Source organism: Parus major, chromosome Z (assembly GCF_001522545.3).
Source record: "Parus major isolate Abel chromosome Z, Parus_major1.1, whole genome shotgun sequence".
Taxonomy (NCBI): Eukaryota; Metazoa; Chordata; class Aves; order Passeriformes; family Paridae; genus Parus; species Parus major.
The window spans coordinates 71,663,349-71,689,658 of record NC_031799.1 but is presented as its reverse complement, the minus strand read 5'-3'; the positions used below and the strand labels follow the sequence as shown (position 1 = coordinate 71,689,658).

The following is a 26,310-nucleotide window of genomic DNA, read 5'->3' as shown; positions in this document are numbered from 1 at the left end:
AACAGAAACCAAAAAAAAAAAAAAAAAAGACCCAGCTTCCTGTTGCTTTCAAAGTTTAGTATCACAACTTTATTTTGACATTTTGGTTTATAGCTACAGCAGCATAGCTGTATGGAACATGTTATGCATAATAATCTCTGTGGACAGATGGGCAGAGTCATTCTTAGAAACAATGGCTGAATCAATGACAGTGATGCTGTCTTGGCTACATTTCCTATGAAAATAAGAATTATGCAGTCAGAGCTCTTAAACACAAGGAGAAACTTCCAGCCTTAACCCCACATATCTTCTAGGCAGAGTGAACTTTGCTTACAGGCAGATTTTTTTTGTTAGTGTTTCAACAGTTCAGTGGTTAAATTAATTATTAATCACTTTGCAGTATCTGGTGTGCAAGCTTATCTTCACTCTGCTCGTCGATCTGCAGCCCAGACACCCACAACATTATTGAGACATTTTTATGTGCTGCAGAAAATACTTTCAACATTGTTAATTACCCAAGGGGAGGGGAAAAAAAAAACAAACAGGTAAATAATGAACTTCCATATTACCACCAATACTTTTCGTCTTAAAAACAAAATGAGCTGCTGGTGTGTAGATGACACTGCAAAAAAGAAACACATTTTTAGAAATATATTTATCAGTCCTGCCATAAAAGGTGTTGCCTCATCCTCTCTGCTGAAAGCCAAGGAGAAGATGTGATATTTGATTTGTAGGGAAGGGTTTTTGTCTTCCCAGGTGTTGCATCACCAGCCTTTGATTTCTGTTTAAAACACAGAACATGCCAAAAACCCAAGAAAAATGCAAGCAAAGACACTTGTATTTCTCCTGGAAATAGCTTTTGGAAGTGTTGCTGTGAAATGTCAGCTTCCCCAGCCCTCACATTTCCATCGAGTGCCATTCTGAAATGTGTGGTTAAATACACCCTTTCTTCCTCTGCTTGTATCTCAAATTTTCTCCTCTATACTTTGGCCAGTATTTTGCTGCTGTTTTACCCACTGAGATTTGCAGTAATGATCTTTGACAGAAAACTAAGGAACCTCCACTGGGACAGAGCACTGGCATGCAGGAAATTTTACTGATCCATTTCCTTATCAACTTGAGATATATTTTAGTAAAATGAAGAGAGGCAGTAGAACTCCTGTCTTCCACTTCTCTGTACCTGAAGAGTGTGGAACAATCCTGTCATCTCAACATGACTTGTTCTTTACTTAAAAGTAAGACAAGCAGAAATGCAAACAGTCAATATTTATTTTTTTTAACTGTGTAATTGTTATTTTCTGTGCTATATTTTCATCCCTAGTCACAGACAGCAAATTCCCTCAAAAGTTCTCAGTATCATTATTGTAAGTTCAGCAGGAACTACTTCAAATTACATTTTCCAGAAATAAAGCTACTTTTTATTATCATACAGGATGACGAAATTTTTTTGCAATTTTTGCAATTTTTGGCTGTTTTACATAGAAATTAGATTTCTTTTCTCATTTCCTTGTCTGTTTCTGTCCATAAATAGGTGCTGGGATCACAGCCACTGCTGGCAGTAGTGTTCAGCTGAGGAGTTCCACAGAAAAGCAGCACAACGCACAGTCAGTGCATTGTGCCATCACCATATTCATATTTTTATTCCCTCTCCTTTATTCTAATGGCTAATTTTTGTTCTGCCCTTGGCTTTCCCACAAGAATTCCAAGAGATTGACCTCACACAGGACAGTGCCCCAGATTTTATCAGCTCTTGGAGTGCACTAAAGCAGCTCAAAGGCTTCTCTGAGCTCCACCAGATGTCTAAGCCTGCTTAATCACTGGTAATTTAATAGGCTATTTTTAAATCTCCTGGCAGTCCTGAGAGCTGATGGGCTCTGAGTGTTCCACAGCAGAGGGACAGACGTTTTATTAGTGGTTTCTTGACTGTTGGTAACCAATGCAGCCAACTGTGCCATCCCTGAAAAAAAATCCTCTCATCACGACTGCGGCGAGAATATCCCGTGCACAGATGTGAAATACCCAGTGGCAGCAGAAAAGGTTATGGATTTAATCATCTCTGATGTTATCATCTCAAAACTCTAAATTTCCTTTTACTTCAGCCCTTAAAGTACCTGGTACTAACATTTCCCTTGTGAGTGATCCCTGATAAGTTGTGAGAGTTATCCAGGTCCGTGGAATTCATTCTGGCTTGCAGGATCAGGAGGAAAACAGCATTACCTTGTGTGTGCTGTGGGCAGGATTTATCAGGCTGCTGATACAACCACAGCACATCATCTGCCTCAAAGGTCCCGGAGGAAATGGGAAAAAAACTCCCTCTGGTGAAAACACAGAACTTAACACTAAAATTTGCTTTTTATTTTTTTTTTCTTTCTTGTTTTGCTCGTTTTTCTTTTCTTTTTTTTTTTCCTTTTTTTCTTTTTTTTTTTCCTTTTTTTTCTTTTTTTTCTTTTTTTTTCTTTTATTTTAATATGACTTTTAATACTTAATTTTTGAAATACCAATGAAATGAGATTATTCACGGCTTAGTAAAGTGTGGTTATGAAAAGCTAGTCTGCAATAAATAGATACTGCTCTGAAAATGGCCATGCAGTTGATCATATATGTTATATATTACCATTTATCATTTCATATATATCATATATCAGATATGATATAAATATATTATATATAAAATATATACAATATATTTCATATTTATATATTTATATTTATGTATTTATATATTTTATATATCAATTTATATATTTTTACACCTATTTTATCTACATTTTTACTGAAACGCTGAAAAAAATATTATAGTCATTTAGCTGGTGTTTTTTCCTCCTTTTCCAGCAATAGCTATATAACATGGATTATTAAGTATGTAAATAAAGAAGGATTCACACAATATGTATTTTTTAGAAGTAACAGCCACTTAAGAAGTTTCTTGTGGAAATAAAGTAACATTTTCAGCCTGGTTGTGGGTTCCACTCCTAACTTTTCAACATAATGGCCTGAGAGGTATTTTTGGTGGCCCATGAAGAATTCAAACAACAGGCTTCACCCTCCTATTTGTCACTTTTAAGAGGTACTGCAGACAGCTGATGGTACCTGGAATTCTTCCTAACCTGTTTCCTTAGTGCAGCCATAAAGTCATTCAGAGGAAAAAGCAATTAAGAGCAATAGGAAAATAAGACCAGTATTTATTATCTTAGCCTAGAGGACTACAGGCATTAAAAACATAGTGACACAGTGTTAAGATCTGGTTGAAGGTCTAAGCTTAAGTGAAAAAGAAGCCAGCAAAAAAAAATTCCACATTTTTAAAGGAGAACTTTAAAGACTCTCCAGTCTTATTTTATTTGAAAGCAACCCATCTCTACCTAGGTTTGAGAGGATGTTTAATTTTAAACATATGACAGCTGGTATGGCTAATACATACCAAATTAAATGAAAACACTTTTTTACTTTAATTCTTTTCATTTTATTTTACCTAGGAAGCATGAAAATCCTATATAGTGGAATATTGATCAAAATGCTAAAAATTGCATCTTTCTATCAAGTTACTATGGCTTCTTCTAGAGCAATTCATTTTTTGTCATAACTTACTTTAATTTTTTTCAGGTGGTATTTTTAGATATTTACCTTAATAATATATATTTTAGGGACTACACAACAAAATCCCTCTCCTATGTAATATGCGGTGATGGAAATTAGATTTCTCTGCAAAGAGCATCTAGTTGCTCAGTTGGTTTTTTCCCCCCATAAAAGTTTTTTAGATCCAATTGGTCATGATGGATTATACTCTAGGCTTGGTTTGGGGTGTGGGATTTTTGGGGGTTTAGTGTGACCCTTTAGGGAAAAAAAAAAAGCCTGAAATGCTGAATTTCACCACGGTGCTGGTGGTGAAATTTAGTTAGAAACACACATAAGTTGCACATTTGCAGCAAGCCTACTGTACCAGCACTAATTTTCCTTTACATCCAGATTTTGGGGATGGAGAAGAGTGCAAAGCACCTTTATCTGATGCAGTAAGATAAGAAGAGCTGCATTTCTGCCTTTTTTGCTGTGTACACTGAAATCCTTCTCTTAGGATAGAGGTAACAGCTCTGACTGTGCCAGTTTACCCTGGAAAAAAATCAAGGCAATCATGAGGTCTTAAATGAGGAGTAAATAACCTGCTTAGGACAGGTTATTGACTTGGGAAGGAAATTGGACTCTCTTGGTGGGTTTGGTGTCCAGCCATAAGTTCCAGCTGTTATCTTAAGCATCCCAAAATAATCTGAGACCTAACTGCAATATCAGGATATTTAATAGGCAGGTCTGCACTTTGGTGAATTAGCAGCTGGAGACAAGTGTGGCCTTCTTTTTTTCAGTCTCTTGAGGGTAAGAACTGTCCCCACCTTGGCAGTGCCTCCCTCTTATCATCACCTTCATTGGATCCAGGTTTCTTTATTTCTTATCTCAGTGATTTTATATTTGCCAAGTGGATTAAGATTGCCCAGCATGCATCAGTGTAATCTGATGAGAGATTTTTCAAATAAAAAAAAAAAAAAAAATTAAAAAGCACAGGCTACAGGATCACAAAAGTAAATACAAGAAAACCTGTGGGAAAAAAAAGGCATGTCTAAAATTACAAGACAAGCTGTATTTAGGATTGGCTATGCTGGGAACAGAACCATAATGTCTGTATAAAGACAGGACCAAACTGAAGATTTTAAATACTCCTGAGATGACGAGCAGATGAAGGTCAAGTGAGCCATTTCACCATGATCTTCACTGTGAAACAGAGCCTGGCACTCCCTGGATCCTGAGGGCTCTTTCTCCTCCCTTGGCGCTGCGAGGTTGATGAGGAGTGCGTTATTTTTAAAGACATCTTCACTTTTCACGCACTGGCTCACACCATGGGTAATCCTCACAGAGCATGGGCTCCCTTCAGATTAAATTTAGCCAAAAGATGTGCTGCAAAAGCTGGCCCAGGGTATCTGGAAGTCCCTCAGCACAGCTGTGCAGACACCCTGTTCGGTGGTGTCAGCGTTCCAGGCCTGCTCCCGCTCCCCTGTGCTGTCTGCCAGTGTGAACGCAGAATAACTGTGCTCATTTCCCAGTCTCTGGCATCTTGGGCAGAGCATGGTTGGGTTTTGCCATGTGTTGGAGAGCCAGAGGATGGCTGAGGTTGCAGGGAACCTCTGGTGAGCACCCCACACCGACACCGAGCTGGTGCTGCGCATCCGCGCAAGCGCCACAGAAATATTTCACACCCAGGCGCATTTATCTTCCTGTTTTCCTTAAAGTAATTCCCCTCCAAAACACCCTGCATTGTCTGTAACATCCGAAACAAGGTGGGAAAAGGGAATAGTTACAGCCCAGGAGAGTTCTTTCAGACACGAGATGTTAAACTGTCTTTTGATCAGCTGCTTGTAGAAATGTACATTTACTGCAGACCACGGCTCTCCTTGTAACCAGCTACTGATTCTATCAGTTGCAGACTAATTGCCTCTACCTCCTTCTAAATTCTGCTGCACTGAAAAAGCCAGAGTCACGTTCTAATCCTGTTAATCACATTCAGCTTTGAAGGGTACACACTGGTTGTGTGTTAATTCAACTTCTCTCCCTGGTAATTTGTTTGATTGCCTGTTACTTGCAGACTGCATTAACTGAATAAAAGTGTTCTGTGTCCTGATGGGAAGTTACGACTTTCATTTAAGCTACTTTAGTGCAGATGTTTTACTTGGAAATTTACGCACTAGAAATCGGTGTAAATTCCCCTCAACTTTCTGCTCTAAAGCAGTTTCAACACAAAAGAATGGAAAGCAAGGTGGAAGGTAATGAGGCTACAAAGCAAAAGCTGCATTTCTTTAATTTAAATAATGATCTTTCTTGCCTGAAGACTTCTCATCTGTGTATGAATAAATAAGATGCTGAAATATGAGATGAAAATGCTGGTGCTATATCCTGTATTCTTTTCCTTCATCTCCAGCAAGATGTGCGGTCTGTATCGTCAAGACCTAGAAGAAAGTCAATTTATTCATTATTTCTTTTTCATTTTTTTTAAAGTGCACACACACATATTCCACACAGTCCTATATAAGCCCTACTGAAAGAAACCTGAGCATATGCCAAATTAGCTTCCAGCTTCACACATAATTTTCTGAACAAGAGTGCAAGGCCACCAGATATGTCCCATATAAGCACAAAACAATCATTACTAGGACATTTTTATTAACACTGGATCTATGTGATAATAAAGATTTATTGTGGTTCTACCTTTGGAATCCCCTGAATTTTAATGAGAATTTTTTTTTTTTCCCCTCCCTGCTCTGAATTTCAATGAGGAGTACTCTGAGTGTCATGGCCATGTTAAATATTTGTCAAATCCTCTCAGTTCACATTCAACATTATAAAAATAAACAACTGGTTTTGTGAAGGCATTTTTTTCAAGTTAACAGCAGAGACGTTGGCTTTCAGTATAAGAAGCATTCTCTGCTAAAAAGAGGTTACGCTTGTAAAATTGCTAATGTCAAAATTATTTATAAAGAGAATCTAAAGTTGACTCCAAAATGTTTAGTTCAAAAGCTGCCTGAAAGAGTGGACCAATTAGTAATTCCTTGCCAGATCAGTCTTCTTAGAAAAACAGACTATCCATTTAGACTCCAAAATATTTGGGAGCAAGGTCTGGAGACCTGGTGTTTATTAATTCATGAAAGACTTATTCTAATTAGCAGTGCTCATTTCCCAGGGGCCCACTTAGGAGCCCAGCTCCCCTGCACTCCTTGCAGAAGAGAAAAGCCCCTTCAAGCCATCCATGAAAGCTCCCAAAGCAATGTCCTGCTCTGATTGAGTGCCTCTCTCTCCCACCACTGAAAAAAGAGCAAACAGAAAGAGTTCTGCCTGCCAGGGACGCTTCCCTTCATATCCTGGGGTGCCCCAACATTGCTATTGGCAGTAAAAGGTGGCAATAAATTAGCTGGTTCTGGTAAAACCAAAATTCTTGAGCCATTTACAGGCCCTGACATTTCCCCTCGCTCTCTTGGTATCTCAGTATTGGGCATTTTAAGTTGTTCCTTTCCTTAGAAGGATTTACTACTCATTATTTGCTACTCTTTGCTCCAATGTTGGGACCTCCATGCTTTCCTTGTTTGATTGCTCTGAACAATGAAATTTTCCTCCTCTACTTTTATAAATGTACTCTTACAGGTTTCTGTGCTTTCTTCTTTACCTAGTCACAGGATCCCAGGATGGTCTGAAGGGTTGGAAGGGACCCCAAAGCCCACCCAGCCCCACCCCTGCCATGGGCAGGGACACCTCCCTCTATCCCAGATTGCTCCAAGCCCCATCCAACCTGGCCTGGGACACAAATCTAAACCCCAGAGTCCATCTTCCAAAGGCACTGTCCAGGACCAGCTGATTTCTCAAGCTGCTTTGTTTTTGTTTCTCCTCTCTTTCTGGATTTCTTACTCTCCACATCACATCAGTTCTTCTGCCCAGCCCCACATTCCATCCAACACCAGTTTTCTCAGAGGGCCTCAGCTTCCCAAAAATCCACCACTGGGTCATCAGCATTTGATCAGCCAGAGATTTTTTATTTATTCACTTTACAATTTATTTGGTTTTTATTCTGTAAAAACATGTCAATCACCTGCTTGTGGAGTTCAACACACCTCTCACTTTACTGTAATATTTTCACTCTGAGTCTCTCTCGCCTGATTTAAGGGGCAATATTAAAAATGCCAACTGCTCCACAGCCATTTATTGTTTTAAATAAATCCACCTTTTTTTTTTCTTTATTATTTCTCTTTTACTGACTCGCCACATCGCTGGAGGACACAGAACAAAACCTCAGTTATACTCTCAAATTTCAAGAAGATATCAGTTTTGATAAGGGGTTCAGCTCCTTCATTCTGCCTCTGAAATTACATTATTAGGACAATTTACTTTTGTTATTGCACTCTCTTTCTTGATGATTTTAATCCAAGGCATCTGGCCCAAATCTGTTGCATTCAGTGTTGGGTTCTGGATCAAAAAGAACTGATCACAGACATGCTGACTCACGTGGAAACCACTTGAAAGATTTTTATTAGGCTTTAAGACTCCTGCCTTGCATTTTTAAAAAGCCTTGTGCTAAGATTACAAAATAAAGAACTCAAGAAAAAAAAAAATTAAAGAAATGAGAAACTTTGAGCTTTTGAAGCAGAAAAGGAAATAAAGGAATAAAATGAGAAGGAATTTCAGGAGAAAAAGAAGCATGATAACAAATGTTTTAAGAGACTTTCTAAAGCATGGGATCATGACTTGAGGAGGAAATGGAAAGACACTTGGGGAGTCAGCCATGTATTCTGATTATTAGGAGCACATGGAAGAGTTTTCAGCTGCAAATCATTCCCAGTCTTGATTAATTGGGTTTTTTGGGGCTATGCATGACAGTCAGGAGAAAGGTGTGATGTTACTCCATGTTGTGTCATTAGGTGGTATCAAAGTAAAAAAAAAAAAAGAAAATAAAGGTAAATTGATTGACTTAGAGCTTGGAGAAGTAAAATTATTGTCCATGGTGTCAGCACACACTGGGAGGACAAAAGCTGAACCATTTTACTTTGGTGTATTGCAAAACCAGACTGAAACTCTTCCAATTATGTTCTCCTCTGTTTGTTTTTGTTTATTTTTTTAATTTTGTTTGTTTGGTTTTGGGTTTTTTTTGGTTTGGTTTATTTTTTTTTTTGGTTGGTTGGGTTTGTATTTTTTTTCTTTTGTTTTGTTTTTGGGTTTTTGGGGGGTTTTTTTGTTTGCTTTTTGGTTGGCTGGTTTCTTGGTTGTTTTTTTGTTTTGTTTTGGGGGTTTTTTTTTGTTTTGTTGTTGTATTTTTTTTGCTTGTTTTGTTTTGTTTTAATTCTAAACTGTTCTCTTTAGGTTGACCTGCTCATCCCTACAAAGATCACTGGGATAATCACCCAAGGAGCTAAAGATTTTGGCCACGTCCAGTTCGTGGGGTCCTACAAACTCGCTTACAGCAACGATGGGGAGCACTGGAAAATATACCAGGACGAGAAGCAGAAGAAGGACAAGGTAAAGCAGGGGGAAAAATGGGAATTTTGGTGCTGAAAACACCACTGGTTATTATTTCAGGGGATTCCAAGTGCATGGATCTCACACACAGGGTGAATAAAAGAGTCACTTACCACTCACAGTGTTATATCACAGCCACCAGGGCCATGCACCTGATTTAGTGCTGTCAATTTCACAAATTAACATAAATTTCATAAATTTGGGGGCATGAAACTTCACAGTTCTCCATTAATCAGAGATATTTCTTCATTTAACCCTAGAGCAGAAGGTGGGTAAACAGCAGTGTATTTGTATATTCAAACAAAGAGTGTTTCAGTGCATTTTTTGGTAAGTATGGACTATTTTTAATTATTTCCTGTGAAGCACATCCTTGTTTCCCAGACATTTTGGACTGATTTTTTTTTTCCTGGAAATTAATGGCTAGGGTTTCAAATGCCCACTGAAAATATTATTTTTATTATCCTATAAAATGAATATGAAACATAAAAAAAAGGTTTCACAACGTCCTAAGCAAATGTTTAATGAGAGGCATAGGGAAAGTACAGGTTTACTGATTGATTTACCTGGAAGCATTTAACTTTTCTCTCGTTATTCATTATACCTTTCCTTTAAATTGAACAAAACTTTTATACTGCAAATACCTGAATTTCATAATAACATCTGCTAAGAGAAATACTGCAGCATGTGCATCGCTTAGGGACATGTTAACCAAGACAACAAAATGTGAATTATTTATTAAACGTCTTAGTGGGGTTATGTCTGATTGAAACAAAAGACAAATTTATTGAAATACCAGATGGCTGATGTGTCTGATAACTTCTCAAATCTGGGTATTCAGGGTGATAAATGTTCAGACTTCCTCTTACATTTCTTAGTATAAATAAAAATTCCTCAGGAAATAAACCAACAATATTCTTCACGCAAGTCAATTAATTTTATTTCAAACAGTGAGAAAACCTTTGATATGCACCGAAATTTACTGTGTGAGTACAGGGGGGAGTTAGACAGCTGCATCTCCCACATTTTAGATTTAGATTTTAGCTGATTGATTAAATGCCTTTGATTAGGGGAATGTGTCCAAAAATACTGGATTGGGTATTGGCATGACTGCAAAATGTGTCTGCATTGCCATGCCCTGCCATCCCCACACTGTGAATTCCCACTCCTGACACCCAAATGTCACCTCACCGTGGCTTCAACCCAAACTGAGACTCTTTTTTCCTAAAGGATTTTGGATAGGGAAAACAAAATCAGCTGTTTTGGCCACCTGGCAGAGGAGGTTCTGACACAGGTGGCCCTGGATGTGTCTGGTGTAAATGGTCAGATAAAAACTGTAAACAGACAGCTCGCCTTTCTCAGGCATTCCAGGAATACACCCAGTTAGTGGCTGCAGTACACATCCTGTTTTAAATCCCTGGTGTTTAAAAAGAGGGGGGAAAGTGAAAGAAATTACTTCTGTAGGCCAAACTTGTGCTGTGGATGCGTGCATTCATTTTATTGTAAAGGAGAACATGAGTTGCAGTCACTGGTGATAACACAGTCGCAGCAAATCTAAAAGAAAATGCACTCTGACTTAAAGTGCTGTTCCAGTCTATTTTTTATTTATTTTTTTTGGTCAAAGCAATTAAATTCTTTTTGCCTTCTTCATCAGATGGACTGTTAATTGCTGCAGACATATTCCATTAGGAAAAATGGAATGCTCTTAAGCGTGGTCTCGTTTGAACACGTCACACCCTGGATTAATTTACATCCCTGAGAATAAAATAGTTGCATATTATTATGATTCTTTAACAAGTCAAGATCAATTAAAAGCACAGCAAGATCAAATGCACTTCACTGGAAATTAGAAGTTAGGGTATTCTGAATCTAAATTTGTACAAAATAAACAAGTTCACTTGATTTGAATCTAGACCTCAGCCTTTGATACACAAACATCAAACTAAAATATCTGCCTTTGGGGTGTTTTTTATCTATATCACAAACATCCAGAAAAGCTAAAAGTTTGATGACAGAGTCTGACTTTGCAGAAGTCACTGAACTTGGCAAAACTTTATAGGATGTAGGACTGGGAAGGGTCTCACGACAGCACTTAGGCACAAACCTTTTGACTTCCAAAGGCACTGTGCTCCTCTCCTCCTGTGCCCTCAGCATAAAATGGGATTCAGGAACCCCCAAGCCCCTTCCTGGCACTTGGAGTGGGTGCAGAAAGTTAAATTTCAGGGCTAAGGCTTAATTTGCTCACCTGTCCTTCACCTCAGACAAGGCTCTACCATCCTCCACCAGATTATCATTTAATATCTTCCAAGAGACAGATTGTGATTAAAATTCTATAAACAGTCAGCTCCATTGTTAAAATATCCTCCAAAGTGGGAAGGTGGTTTATCCCCCTTGCTGCCACACACCCACCCTGTCCTCAGAGGACACAAAAATTATGATTTTATCTTCATTATTTTCTTTTTTGTTTCAGTTGGAGCACTTCAAACTATTTCTTCTCAGTTTCCATCATCCATTTCACAACTGAGAATACAAAAATTTCTTCAGCCAGAGGAATGGAGTGTCACCCAACCAACTTTTTGACACCCAACCCCTCCTCACCACTCCAGCTGGGTGCATGCAGCCTTCCCATGGGATTTTCCCACTGGACAGAAACCCAGGCCTGCGTGCACTGGGACAAAAATATAAATAAAAATGAAATCACAAGGAGAAAAAGCAATGCTGCACCTCACCCATGAGGAGCAGGATGGGAACAGCACCACTGGTCCTCTCTGACATTATCACCTTTGCACAGGATCCACCACAATTTCTTTATATAAAGGTTTAACAAGATTTAAGGATATTAAGGATAATAAGATTTGCTCCCAAATGCAAGAAAACTGTGAAAGAAACCAAGTTTTCATAGCAAAAAGTTCTATGAAAGGTTACATCTGTTTTCAGGAAATACAGAAGGGAGGTAAAAGGTAGATAGCAACAACTATCAACAGCAACAACCATTAATTATTCATATTTTACCCTCATTAGCTCTATTTATCATCTGAACATCTTGATTTATTCTATGAAGGATAGAACACAGAGATTTCTTATTTCTCCTGCAGGTTATTTAGTCCCCTGAAATCATCCAGTGATCCTTGTTTAACCATCAAAAAAGTTTAGGGGAAAGGTGACTCCAAAACATTTCAGGGAAAGGAAAACAGGATGAAAGAAATTAAAAAAAAAAAAAAAAACAAAACCAAAAAACAACTTTAAAGTCACAGACACAAAAATTATGGAGATATTGGTAGGGTATTAACAATGATTTGTGGCTGAATATTGTGACTTTAGAATGAAATTGTGATTTTATAATTTAGGCAAGAGCTGAGAACTTAATCCCATCTGGTGCTTAGCATCTCACTGCTGATCTGTTTGCAGGATGAGTCCTACAACATCAGCAGATCTTGCTGAGAGCCTGGGGCTGTTCACTTATCCCTCCCCATCATTTTCTGAAGTTCATTTACAAAGGAGAAAATTACTGGTCTCTTGTATTATGTTGTATACAATGCATTATTTTTATTTATTTATTTATATATATTAATATATGAAATTTATATTTATATTTATATGTATATTCATATTTATATGTAGATATATATCTTGATTAAATATAGATATAATGCATATATAATATATAATATATATATTTATATATATATATATATATATACACACACATATATATAAATACATAAAATATAACCTCTTGCACACTGCAAATTGGGTCAGTCCTTAACAAAACAGTGAATTAGAGGAGAAGGAGACAGGGTGTTCTGTTTTTGCACTGTTTCACATGGAATAGCTGCTCCAGGAGCAGTGTCTCCTGCAGCTCCTGCTTGGCTCCTTCTATTTTAATGGCCAGTCATTTCATTTCACATCTATGCTGATGTGACAAATCCGTGTCAAAAAGTTCTGGGAGGAGGAAAAAAAAAAAACAAACAACCAAAAAAAGCACCACAAATGGAGCCTTTCCCATTCATTTTAAATAGTGTTTGAATGAGTTGCTTGGAAAAAAATATGAAATCTTTGCCTGTGGCCTTCAAGGAGCAAAATAAATTACATTGCAGGCTGTCACGTAGGAAGAAAATATATTTTAGAAACAGGACCAGAGCTAATAGCTATCTTGTATTTCTCAACTAGAGGTCAGTAGCTCACTGTGCCTCCAGAGCTGAGGACGTCCAAACCAAACCTGACCTTTTTCTTTTTTTCCCTTTTTTTTTTTTTTAATCACATTCCACATGTGATTTATAAATTGCACAGCCTGCTGTAGGTAACTCAAGGCCAGCTGCAGTGTCAAATGGCATTTCAGAGGCTGTTTTTTTACAGGAAGATGAGAACATTTGAAAGTAGCCTAAAGGAGTCTGGCGGTCTGCAGCAGTGCCAGACATCACCACCAGCCATCAGAAGTGCAATTAACTGCAGGTAGACAATATCCAGTATGCAAATGGACACTGAGTTTGGGCACAAAATGATGAACCAGTTAGAGTTTGTACATTTCTGAGTGTACAGTCCATTGCCAGGGCGAGAGGAGACAGGAACCTGCTTATCAGAGAAAAGTTAGATAGTTTCGATAATGTATTTTTTCTGATGATGTTTAGTTATTATAATGCCATTATAATGTGTTTACACAGATAGATTCAATTCCTACATATAATCTACATACTTGTCACAGATAATGAATTTTTTTGAGTAATACAGCTAAAATTATTACTATTTGATAGCATTACCTGCAATAATAGTGGTAATTTCTAATCAAAGTGATTTCTTATCTGCACTGGTTTAAATTACAAGTGAATTCCACCACTTTGAGCTGAATTATCATGATTTGTGTCAGGTGAAGATCTAGCTGTGCCCATTTCAGGTGTGCCCTCAGCACACACCTCTCCCTCACACCACACCAAAAGCTGGGGGGAGACAAAATGGGCTGACAAAAAGACAAAAAGACCAAATGCTGATATTAGTAACTTACCTTGAATTTCTGTAAGCATTTCTGGAGGCAGTTTGGTCTTCAAAATATTTCTCTTTTTGGGTTTGAACCTCCAGTAAGCCAAGTAGAGTGGACTAAATACCCATTTTTGTAGCATCAACTTGTGGTTCAGATGGGACAGTGTGAGAATGTGAGAGCATGTTTCATAAGTTTAAAAGTTTTATCTCCCTCTATCTGTTCTGAACATGAAGGAGTAATAAGGGCTGTGCAAAGATATTCATGGATATGAATATAAAGTTTTCACTTTATGTATGGTAACTGAGAGAAATAATGTTTTTTTCTCCTCTTATTTGCTCCAAAAATGCACATGCCCACAAACACATCCATGTGTCACCTTTATTTTTCTGAATATTGAGATGTTCTGCACTGAAGAAAGCTCCAAACAGACACCATGACTGGATACTCTTTATAAAATATTCTTCCTCTAATATGAGCAGGATTAACTGCTCCATGAAATGACATTTTTAAAATATTCTGCTCAGTGTGAAAAAATGTTGTTAAGGTACAGCAGACAACATTCCTTTCCCTGAGCTGCTAATCTTCAGGTATTTCTCCGAAATTATTCTGTCTTAGAGCAGTTTTCTTTTTAAAATTCTAATCAGCTTACATTGTCATTATCTGGATTTTCTGCTAATGCCATAAAACACTTTGTTTACATTGAAAAATCTCACTGATTGTTTGGAATCGAGACGTTCAAATTGATTGCTGGACACAAGTATAAATGATTTTTGTTTGTATTTCAGACTTTTCAGCAGAGAACATCAGTACCTTTCACTCTTTTTTCCACAGAGTAATCATGAATAAAGTTATCATATTTAAACGTACAGCAGCATGCATTTTCTGGCTTTTATTTTTTTTTTTTAACAGCAGCCAGAAGAGACTGGGCTAGAGAGGAGCTACACATGGGTGTGGAGAGTCTATATGTGTAAAACTGCTGGTTTTCAGTAAATATCCCAGATTTACAACTAGAACTGCTAGCACTGAGTAAATATCCCAGCAAGTTACACCTTCTGAGTGTGCAGGCTGACATAAATAGATAGAGACACTGTAAAATCTGAAACGCCCTACAACAGGGTTGTCAAAAAACGGGAGCTGTTTGATCTGCTTGTAGAAAAGTCAAGTCACCTTGTAACGTGGCAGCCACTGGCAGGTTTTGTCCAAAGGACAGACCATCCTGTAGCAGATGACCAGAAAATTGGAGTGATGCCTGGGGATTTCAGCTTTTATATTTGCCATGCATTTGTAACCCTGCAGGTCTTTGGGGTAGAACTCCAAACCCCATGTGCAGGGTCAGCTGCTGCTTCCCCATTTGGGTCAGAGCCAGCAATTCCTCTCCAGGCCTGGCAATCAAGGACACCTCAGTGCCTCAGGGCCCAGAAATGCAAACAAAAGGGAGCTGGGGGCAGCAAACTGGGGCTGAATGGCTTCATCAATTCCTGCAGCTGCAATTGGGAGATCAACCCCCGCTGTGCAAATGGAGCAGACTTAGAAAAGTGGGGAACCCGTCAGCCCTGCTCCATTTGGGGTGCAGCCCCGGGGGGCTTTGTCTGCCCTAAATGTACCTGAAGGCCCTTCAGCAAATCCAGCTGCTTTTTATTCCCTTCACTAGGTCTGCCTTCTGTTTTTAGGTAGATCCAAAAAGGCATCAGGAAAAGTAAGGTTATTATCCTTCCCCAATGCCCTTTCCCAGCTCTTAAATTTTTATTTTTTTTCTTTCCCCTGTCTGTATCCTTAATAGCCCCAGCTGTTTTTCCCCCTCACAATTTACTTGATCTTTAGCAGTGGTGAAAGGCTGTGGAAGCTGTGCCACGGTTTAATTATGTGTTGAAAGGGGAGCTGTGACCTTTAGATGGCTCTGGACGACCCTGCTATCATTGCCTGTCCCCTCCTGGCCCTGCTGAGGGGACACTGCAATATTGCCTGCTATTGATTTTCCCCACGCCACTTATGGTTTTATAGACATCTACAGTATCTCCTCTCAGCCTGGAGAGACTTATCTGTTTAATAACTCCCATAAAAACCTCCTTTTTGCTGCTTCTTTCTCTGTGTTTGCTGTTTTGGGATGAGGCAGGAGCAGACCCGCACTCACCCAGAGCTGAAAATGAGGGTGTGCACTGACACGTTGATAAGTTGCATTCTGGTCTGTGTTTCTTCAGCAAAATATGGTTATTTCATCACTGGGAAATTATTATTTTTTTTCCTTTACTAGACCATTGTGTTGTAATTCCAACATCAGCCTCTGGAAACTGACAAAATCATGGCAGTCTTCAAAGCTGTCCTGAAAAATACTGCTCAGGAAATAAAAAAAAGTGTGAGGAATGGGCATTGAGAGGCATCAGCTTTTCAAGGGTTTTAATTGCTTTGGTGGCTTATTTAGTATTGACTGCCTGGCCATAACACAGCAGGTAGGTAAAGAAAAATTACTTTTAGCTACAGGAGTAGCTCTTTTCTCTACTAATAAATCATGTGTTGTCCTTTGTCCTCCCCTCTCCTTCCAAATTCCTTGACTCCATTAGTGAACTGAGGCTAAAGGAAAATGAAGAGTGGGAAAGGGCATAGTTTTTCCCATAAGAAATTTGCCATGAGGCCATAGAAAAAGAAGAGTAGACTTCTTTTAGAATGTTGTGTTTCATGCCGGGCACTTTCGTAGATGCTGACAGTGCTTCCCTTACTTTCTGATTAATTTATTTCCCTAAAATCCTTCTTCTGATCTAGTACATTTAGTTAATTTCATAAAACTAGATCTTGAATTTTGAGGGAAGGTGTACTTCGTATTTGCATAAAATAACATGAGACAGATCAGTTAGACTTCAAGCCATAATGATATCATGCATGAGTTAAAACTAAAATTTAATTCTTGTTTTCCTGCTGTAAGTAGATGACATAATCTCCCTCCTTCAGCTGTATTTGTTGCTGGTTTTGCATCACATAATTTTATTTATCTTGCATATCTACATGCAGATATAAACACTGGGGCTGTAGAAAGGTTCCTTTGTCTAGCCTGGCAAAAAATATCAACAGATACTTGTCTTGCATGTACAAGAAATCAAATTAAAAACAAAAACCACTTTTAAGCTTTCCTAGCTGCTTTTTGGCGTTTGGGAGGTGCCACTGTAATATCAATTATGAACCTAGTGCCTGTTATTTTTTTGATACAAATTAAACTGGACTTAAGGTGCAAACCTTGTTAGCCCAATCTCCTGCTGATTTGTGTATCAACATTATACTTGGGCAGCAAACAATTTTCCCTGTGCTGAATAATTTGGGTTTGTTTTCCTTAGAGCCACAAACCTGATGTTTCTGTGGCCATTTTCTCTGTTACCTTATCCATCTATCAGAATGGATATCCTCCCACATCCTTTCACTCTCCCACCTCTGATGGCAGACGAGAAGGGGAATTCTTCCCTTCTAAAGAGCATCACCTGAGGAGGGGACAGATTTTCAGATTTTCACTGGAGAGAAGCTTCCAAAATCCAAAGAGGTGCAGCATGGGGAGCAAAGAGCTTTGTGAACTTGTCACAAAGGAACCAGAGTCAGGGCTAAAATTTTAGATCAGCCACCATGGACTTCAATCTCTGATATTTTCCCCAAGAACTTCTAGGAAAGCTGTAATTCTACGTTAATTCAGTCATATAAGCACTTCTCCAGGAGGTCCATATTCTTCTCTGCATGATGCAAATGGCAGTCATTCATTTCAAGTTGAAAAGCCATCAGGTCCCTTTTTTACAAATGAGAAGTGAATTGGCTGACATTTTAAGAGAATGAACATTTCCCATAAAAAATGAAAATAACCCAAGGGGATAATCTGATCATTTTGCCAAAAATTGGTGCTGTGGCCTTTGAAATTAAATAGTGGCTGGCAGGGGAAAAATCTGGCACTGATTTATCACGGACAGGAGTTTTATAACTCACTTTTGTGTGAGTTAACCAATACAGGTGGAAATAAGATTGTAACATGCTCTGTACTTGCTAGGATGTTTTACTTTTATCACAGCTTGAACCCCTTAATTCATCTGCCGACTTTTGTCTGACATGAGAACATAATAGCCTTGATAATCACCAATTTCATAAGGGTTTATACAGTTGCATCCCAGCTATAAGTGATGTAAGTGATACAATAAAAATTCTTAACCTTAATTATTAATGTTATTTTCTCAGAAACAGTAACAGGATCTCCTGGGATTAATTTGAGGCGGTACAAATGCCAAGTGAAAAGACATCTAATTTTTTAAATGTTAACGATTTTTTGTGTAACTTGCAGAGCGTGGCCCTGGCAGAACCATGAGTGAAGCTTTGAGTAGAAGGCTCCACCTGCACCTTGGGCTGAGTGTGAACGAATCACAAGGTCTTAGCAGAGGCAGAGGCTCATGGAATCACAGATTTGGGTTGGAAGGGACTTTAAAGCCCACCCATTCCCACCCCAGGCACGGCAGGGCCAGCTCCCAGTGTCCCAGGAGCTGCCAGCCCCAATGTCCAGCCTGGCCTTGGGCACTGCCAGGGATCCAGGGGCAGCCCCAGCTGCTCTGGGCACCCTGTGCCAGGGCCTGCCCACCCTCACAGCGAAGGATTCCTTCCTAAAACCTAACCCAAACCTTCTCTTTGCCTTTTCAAACCTTAAGTTTAGACAGCACTAAGAGTTGTGTGTCCCAACAGTAAAAACTCAAGGCGGATGCAGGGCCGTCGGAGTTTCACCGCAGGCCGGGCGGCCTTAAATCACCTCTCCTCTGCCTCCCCCGCAGATGTCCCAGGGGAACTTCCACTAAAACCACCCCGTTGCTTCCCCCACAGGTGTTCCAGGGGAACTTTGACAACGACACGCACCGCAAGAACGTGATCGAGCCGCCGATCTACGCCCGGCACGTGCGCATCCTGCCCTGGTCGTGGTACGGCCGCATCACCCTGCGGTCCGAGCTGCTGGGCTGCGCGGCCGAGGACTGAGCCCACCCCGCTCCCGCCGTAGATGAAGAAGCCTGTAGGATGCTGAGTGGGGTTTTTCCATGAACCAGTGCTCGCTCATTTTTATGGTAGGCCGCTAGCTGTCTTTCGCCAGGAGGTCTAAGCCTGCCCTTTTAAAACGATCCGAGTTTTTTTGCCCTTGAAATCTGTTGGTGTTGTCCCTTCTGCTGTGGAATTATCCTCCTAGCTCTCCTTTGAGTTGTTCACCACCAGTTGAAACGCACTGAGGGAAAAGATGAAAAAAAACAGCAGCATCCTTTTTACAAGGGAAGAGAAAAATAGTGTGACGAAGCTCATTTGCAGCTTCAGGAACATTGGGCTGAGTTCTCCATAAACCATACCACCATCTCACTTGCAAAAAGTGATACTGCAGCTTTTAGCAATAAGTTTACTTGGGGATGACTGCATTATAGTAATTGTGCCTATATCAAACACTGTCAGTTCTTATGACAAATATTTTGGGAAATTCTCCACGGTACTGTGAAACGCGGTACCTGCGATGTTTCGAGCTACCTTTCACCACTTTCATCCAGACAGCAGAGTCCACGCACCTGGAGGGTTTTCCTAACTTCCCCATTTTCCTTCTCTATTTTGCATGCTGTAGACACGGCCTCCATCTTTTCTGTTTAGTATAGCACTGCTGGGTGTTGTTTTCCTTGGAAGATGTCACCTCCTTGCATATGTAACCAGCTCAGTGTAATATGAAGTTAACTAATTTGCCAAAGTTTATGGATTTTTGCAAAGTTTTCGTGCTTTTTCACATAGACTAAGGTGAGGCACCAGGGTGCTTGTGGTGCCTCGTCTTGGCTGCCCACACAGTGCATCAGAAATCCCATTCCAGGATGATTTGTCCAGGGGTGAGCTCGCAGCCCCAGACTGTGCTCTGCCCACCCTTTCACAAACACACTGCTTTCACAAACGCTCTGAATTCCTGCGAGGAGGAAAATGCGGGGTGAAGGAACCAGGTGCTAAAAGACACGCGGGGAGGAATGACTCCCTTACTGCCAGGAAACCCTCTCTCTTTAGGCTCTTCTTAAAGTCACAGCTTTCCTCCCCAAAAGGTAAGAGGTGACCTAGGAGCACACCAAAGCCTGGCCCTTGGCACACTCTGCTCCTAAAAAATCTTTTCAGACACACACCAGTGAGCCACAAGGAGCCTGTTTCCTACCATGCCCCATCTACAGGAATGCTTCACAACACAATAGCAACCCCAGTTTAAAAATTAGTTTTTTAGGAGGAAAAGTGGAGCAGTAGGCGAGGGGGGCATTCTCCCCTGTGCCTCAGTTTCCCCTGCTGATTGAGATAACAATACCAACCTTTGAGGAGCAACCCAAGTTCCCTTGGAGTAAAGTGCTCTGTGACCACGTTAGAGCAGCACCTCAGCCCAAAAAGGATCCCGGGACAGGGAGTAAGGGGGCATTTTATCTGTTACCTGAAACAACAGCACTTGGGATTACTGCCAACCTTTTAATTTCATAACATGCTGACGTGGAGAGATAGAGAGAATGAGAGAGAGAGAGATGTGCAGCTGCATGTTTTAGCAAACGTCACCAAACTTATACTTTCTGTCACTGTTCCATTCTCACCAAAACTCTGAAGTATAAATTTGGGCACTGCTTCCCAGGCCAGCAGCTAGCTGGCCCCACAATCTGCAAAAGGGCAAAGTTTACCTTGGAAACAAAATGGTTTGGATTTCGAAAAAACCTGCATTTAATCACACATTCTCCACCACAGACTAAATATATATTATCCATTGAACTGTGAAAGACTCTAGAATAGCAGCCAGGAATTTTACATACAAGAATTGGGGATATAATGGTGGCGGTTTTCTGATAGTGTCACTTAAACTGTCACATTTTAGCAAACAGAACACCCTGCCTCTACAAAATGACTTAATCCTTAAACTGTATTTATACAAGTATTTATTTTATAAGGCTTAGACATTTAAAGACTTCTAAAGAAGAGTCCTGTAAAGGTAAAAGTATGTGTAAGAAATGTTTAGGTCCTGTGCAACACTGCTAAGTTTGTTCTTTATTTTTTACTTTGTGCTGCATAACAAAAGCCACTAGACTGTTACTGTCTTGTCTGTAACTGTGTTAACAGCATTCCTTAATGATGTATATATGGAGTGGTCTTCAAGCAAAAGGAGCAATTTTAAAGAGAAAGTCAACCACCTTGGTGGTACTTCTAATGTAAAAAAAAAAAAATTAAATCTGAATAATGGAGGACAAGTCTATCCCCACATTATCTCTGCCTGTATTTTGAAATTTTGGTTTTTGGTTAAAAAAAAAACCAAGCAAAAAACCCCAAAAAACTAGTTCCATTTATCTCTTTAGGGTGTGCACACACAATACTTTAAGTGTTTTAAATACATTTTTCCTATTATGGGAGAGCAGTTGACCCTGAATTTAATTACAGGTATGAAGAATAGCGTGCAGATATTTCACTAACTGATTGTATCCAAAAATCAGACAGCCATTTCAGAAAATTAGACTTTTTGCATTAATATTCTTTTGAAATATTTGGTTTGTATTCTTAATGTTGGTTTGGGTTTTTTTTTTTTTCATGTTATTCATCTTTCGCCACTTCAGTTTTGCTTTTGAATTAATATTTCTTGGTTTAGTAAATTAACTGTAATCCCTTCATCTGCACATAGAGTTTTCATGTGATGTAATGCAGTAATTTTAATTTGGTAGTAAGTTTTGTGCTGAGTATTTTCACCCTCATGTCCTGAGTCAGCTGCCAGCAGTCTTCACAGCCTGCAAGGACAGCTCCACACCTTGAGATAATTCTCCATGACAATTCATTAAAAAAATCAAATATCCGATGCCCTCACAATTTCAACCTGCATGCTAGTGGTTTTTCCAATGGCATTATTATTCCTCACCTACCAAAAAGCCATCTTGGAATGGCATTTCCAGCAGCAAATTCTGCTCCCAGGTGTCAGCAGGATCAGTCTGACATGGCTCTTGGTTTAAGCAGAATCCTTCAGATTTAACAGAACAGGTGGAAATCAGATTAGGGGATAGAATTAAACTTTTTCCCTCTGATTTTGTATTTTTGTCTAGGTGCATACTATTGCCATAAGGGGCACGTTATAAATTAACTCAACTGTTCTCTCCCAGTGAAAGCAACCAGCCCTCAAAAAACAGAGGAGCAGGACAGGAGACATCCCTTTAAGAGGGGACAGAGGAAAGCTCAGAAATGATCCTTGACTTCTGTAGTAATTGCTAACAACGGCATTGAGCAAGGCCAAAAGTGTTCTCCTAATTAAATTTCACCCTGAAGCAGTTAAGTATTTGCAGGCAGGCTTCACCTTTATGTTGCTGGGTAATGTGCTACATTTATAGCCTGGGAAATTTAGCACTGGCACGAGGCTCCTTTTTATCGGCGCTAAGGGCCCGTCGCCTCAACTGGCTCTGGATCTGAGGTTGACTTTCTCTTTTGGAATGGCTGCATACAAATTAAGTGTCAGTTTTGAAGACTAAGGATACTAAATGAGTGTATCTTTGCTATACAACCAATGTGAACTATAATATTCAGTGCTGGCTTCTGATGTGTCAGTAAGTACAGAAGTATCTCGGACACAAACGACCTTTGCAACCTTTCAAGCTGTGTGGTATTCAAATGGTTTTGTATATACCTAAATCATGTAGAGCGATGTAAAACCAGTACGACCTTGTCTAGTCTTCAAACTTAACAATAAAACTTTTGAAAAATGAGGCGGTTTCCTTGGAGCTGTTATGTTGCAACACCTTGAAGGAGACGACAGCTAAACTCACCGGCGGCAAATGTGGAGTGGAGATATGACATGGTGTTTTCCTGGATCCATCCACGGGGTCTTTGTGGTAGGTTAAGTTTGTTCCTGGAAAAATCAGCCCCTCAATGTGTTCCCTTTGTTCTTCCAGATTTAAAAAAACCACAAAAAACAACCCAAAACCCTGTAGGTTTGAACGAGTCTAAAAATTTCTTTTTTTTCCCCCCTATCCCTCTGCTCTCTGAATGAGTAGCAGAAATGTAAAATGACAATTTAATTTCCTGTAAGTCAAATTTCTTGGGATATTTATCAGTCCTTATCCATTCTCCCCCTCTCCTGCATAGGCAAATTAATTTCTTAGAAGCTAAGGAGTGGCTGCAGGCCAGACCTGCCATGAGATGCCACAGCAGAGCTGGTGTTTGCTCACACCCTTGCCCCTTTTCTCCTTTATTTGCTCTGCAGCCTGCTCCCCAAAATGTCTTACCTTAGTTAACTCTACAATTTCAATTTCTGAAGAAGCTTAGCAATTAAAGTAGCATGTGGAAACAACACTCTCTCCCAAACAATTAAATGACATAAAAATATTCTGTTTACTGAAGAGAGATGACGCTTGGTTTACACCTTGAATGAGCCCATAAATCACATCCTTCTGTTTTATAATGGCTTCATCTTGAGTCCTTTCTCCAGAAATCATCTTTTAGAGACAAAATACGCCACCCACAAGCACTCACTGGTGGCAATGTCTGCCCAACATGCAGTCTCAGCACTCAGCTCCCACTACAGCATGTTGTCCTTCAGCAGAAAAGTCACAAAATTGCAATTTTCCCTTATTATATATATCTCCACCAGTCACAAAAAACTTGCATACAATGCTCCACACAAGAGGAGGCATACTTTTGGAGAGTGATGGCTGAATATTAGCACTTCAGTCATAAATTTCTGCATCTTGAAGCTTTCTGACCTTTGGTTACAAATTGCAACTCTTTCACGAAACATGGGGACTTCTCCTGAAGAACAGAAAATTGTGTTTTTCCTCACATTATTCATTACAGGAATTCTAGTGAAGACAATGAGAGAAGATAACGAATAAATCTCTTCAGAATAGCAACTATTTATCAATGCCCATCCTCCTATATCTGTTGCTAATGAGCTCAAGGGATTAACATGAATATCAGCACTCTGCACCATCATGAAATAAGTAGTCTCTGATACTTCTGTGATAAAGTATTGAAATGACACTTATTTTATACCTTAGATTTAATAGCAGAAGGTCAATCTGTTCACTTAGTGATTACTAAGTGACCTGTGATCACTTAGTCTTAGAAATCAATTAGGACAAATTAGAAGATAATTTTTAAATAGGACTAAATGAAGATAATTTTACTGATCCCAAAGTATTTTTTAATGCAATTTGTATAAGTTTCTTAATAGAGAGATACACTTTAGAATGCAGATGATTACTTTAGATTAAGAATCTAAAATATGAAAGGCAAAATTGCAAAAAAACTTTGTTGTGGAGCTTTAGGATTGCATTTATTGCAAATTAACTTCCAGTGATACACATATCATTATAAATATGTGTTTTTAAATTCCTCTGAATGGGAGAACATAGGAACATGTCCTGGTCTCAAAATTTAGCTTGCTAGGAGTGCAGCAAAATGAATTTTAGCAGTGTAGGTGAGTAAGAATAATTGGGTTTTTACATGGTTTGTGTCAAACTGGAATTAGTCTCCACCTGTGTGGGAGTGTACAGGAAGCATGGACCACCTGATAAAACACAGGTGGGGCACAGGAGGTGGGGAGGATGGCAGATATATATACATTTTCCACAGTAATATTTCTTTCTCTGGTTTGCCATCTGATGGGCTGCAGTTATCCAAGGCCACACATCAGATGATTGGGTCAGCAGGCACACTTCTCACTAGATGGAGGAAATCAGCCCTCAGAATACACTGGGAAAGGTCACCAGTCATTTGCATCAGACTGGAAAATCAAAAGCAGGCTAAATTAATGTGTTTGTTTCCTGGGATGCTGTGAGAGGTCGGTAGGAGCTGTGGAGAAATGCATTGTGCTGCCTTGGCCACAATAAATGCAATCGAGTGCACAGACCGCATAAAACGCACATGTGACGCATTGAAGCAAGACCAAAGGGCCCCTAAAAAGTGATACACACGCTATTTTCTGAGGAAAGTGTGGGACAATGTGATGGTCTGGCACACTCTGGGCTCGCACAAGGCCCAGCTGGGATGGATTTACCCTTTGAGAGCTCCTGGGGAAGGGGAGCCTCAGCCTCAGGCTCTTTAGGAAGGACAGGCAGGGGACACAGGAAGGGGTGTCACCTCTAACCAAAGACCATGGAGTTCATGGAGCTCTGCTGGGATGGGTGGGGAGGTGACAAAGAGGGAGGGCAGGGACAGGCAGGGTGGCAGGGATGTCCCACAGACTGCAGGGAGAGTCCACGGGCCCCTCTATGGACAGACAGGAGCGGCCTTGTGTTTACAATCCTTGGTCCACAAGGAGGACTTCATCCACCCCAAATGAGAATCATGGCTTGGCTTGGAGTTGGGTTGGGAGAAAATTTAAAGATTATCTAATCCAACCACCTCCCAGTGTCCCAGGAGCTGCCAGCCCCAATGTCCAGCCTGGCCTTGGGCACTGCCAGGGATCCAGGGGCAGCCCCAGCTGCTCTGGGCACCCTGTGCCAGGGCCTGCCCACCCTGCCAGGGAACAATTCCTTCATAATGACCAAAAACTAAACCCACCTACCTTTTCTTCCTGACTTGCCAAAAACTAAACCCACCAAGAGGGGCTGTGGTGACTGTGAAATGCTGGAATTCAAGATCCTTTTGGTGGTGAGGAAGGCGCACAAGTTCAATGGCCTGGACTTCAGGAGAGGAGAATTTGGCCTCTTCAGGGATCTGCTTTGGTCAAGTATGATGGGTTTAAATCCAGGAGGGAATTGGGCCCCAATAAAGCTGATTAATATTCAGTGATCACCCCCTCCAAACTCAGGAGCAAAACATCCCAGCAAAGAGAAAATCAGACAAAGATGGCAAGAGTCCTGTGTGGGTGAACAGGGAGCTCCTGGACAAACAGAAAACACAAAAAGGAAATTTCCAGAGCGTGGAAGCAATCACAGCAAGCCTGGGAGGTGTACAGAGAAGTTATCCAGGGTCAGATTAGGAAAAGTAAAGCCCTGATGGAGTTAAATCTTTCCTGGGACATCAATGGCAACAAGAAAAATATCTGTAGGTATGTTGGTGACAGAAGGAAAAATAGGGAAATTGTGGGCCCACTCCAGAAGAAAACGGGAGATCCAGGACATGGAGAATGTTGAGATTCTCAACAGCTTGCCTCAGTTTCACCAAGAAGTGCTCCAGTTACGCTGCCCAAGGTGCAGAAGGTGGAGAGAGAGGTTGAAGAGCTGCCTTGTGTAGGAGGAGACCAGGCTGGAGACCATCCGAGGAACCTGAAGGTTCCCAAAGCCTGGGGACCTGACAAGATTGCACCTGTGGGTCACGAGGGAACTGTCAGGGGAACTGACAATATTATGTCATATATATTATAT

The 26,310-nt window shown here is 40.1% G+C and overlaps 1 protein-coding gene across 1 annotated transcript in view; it reads left to right on the top strand.

Moving 5' to 3' along the window:
- The window catches only part of EDIL3 (EGF like repeats and discoidin domains 3), a 233,855-nt gene extending 211,148 nt beyond the window's left edge, over window positions 1-22,707 (top strand). Inside the window, exons 10-11 of the mRNA XM_015653032.3 lie at window positions 8,860-9,015; window positions 18,818-22,707. Coding sequence (XP_015508518.1) covers window positions 8,860-9,015; window positions 18,818-18,967 — 306 coding nt within the window. The 3' untranslated portion in view covers window positions 18,968-22,707. The remainder of the gene's footprint in view (window positions 1-8,859; window positions 9,016-18,817) is intronic.
- The last annotated feature ends 3,603 nt before the right edge of the window (window positions 22,708-26,310 follow it).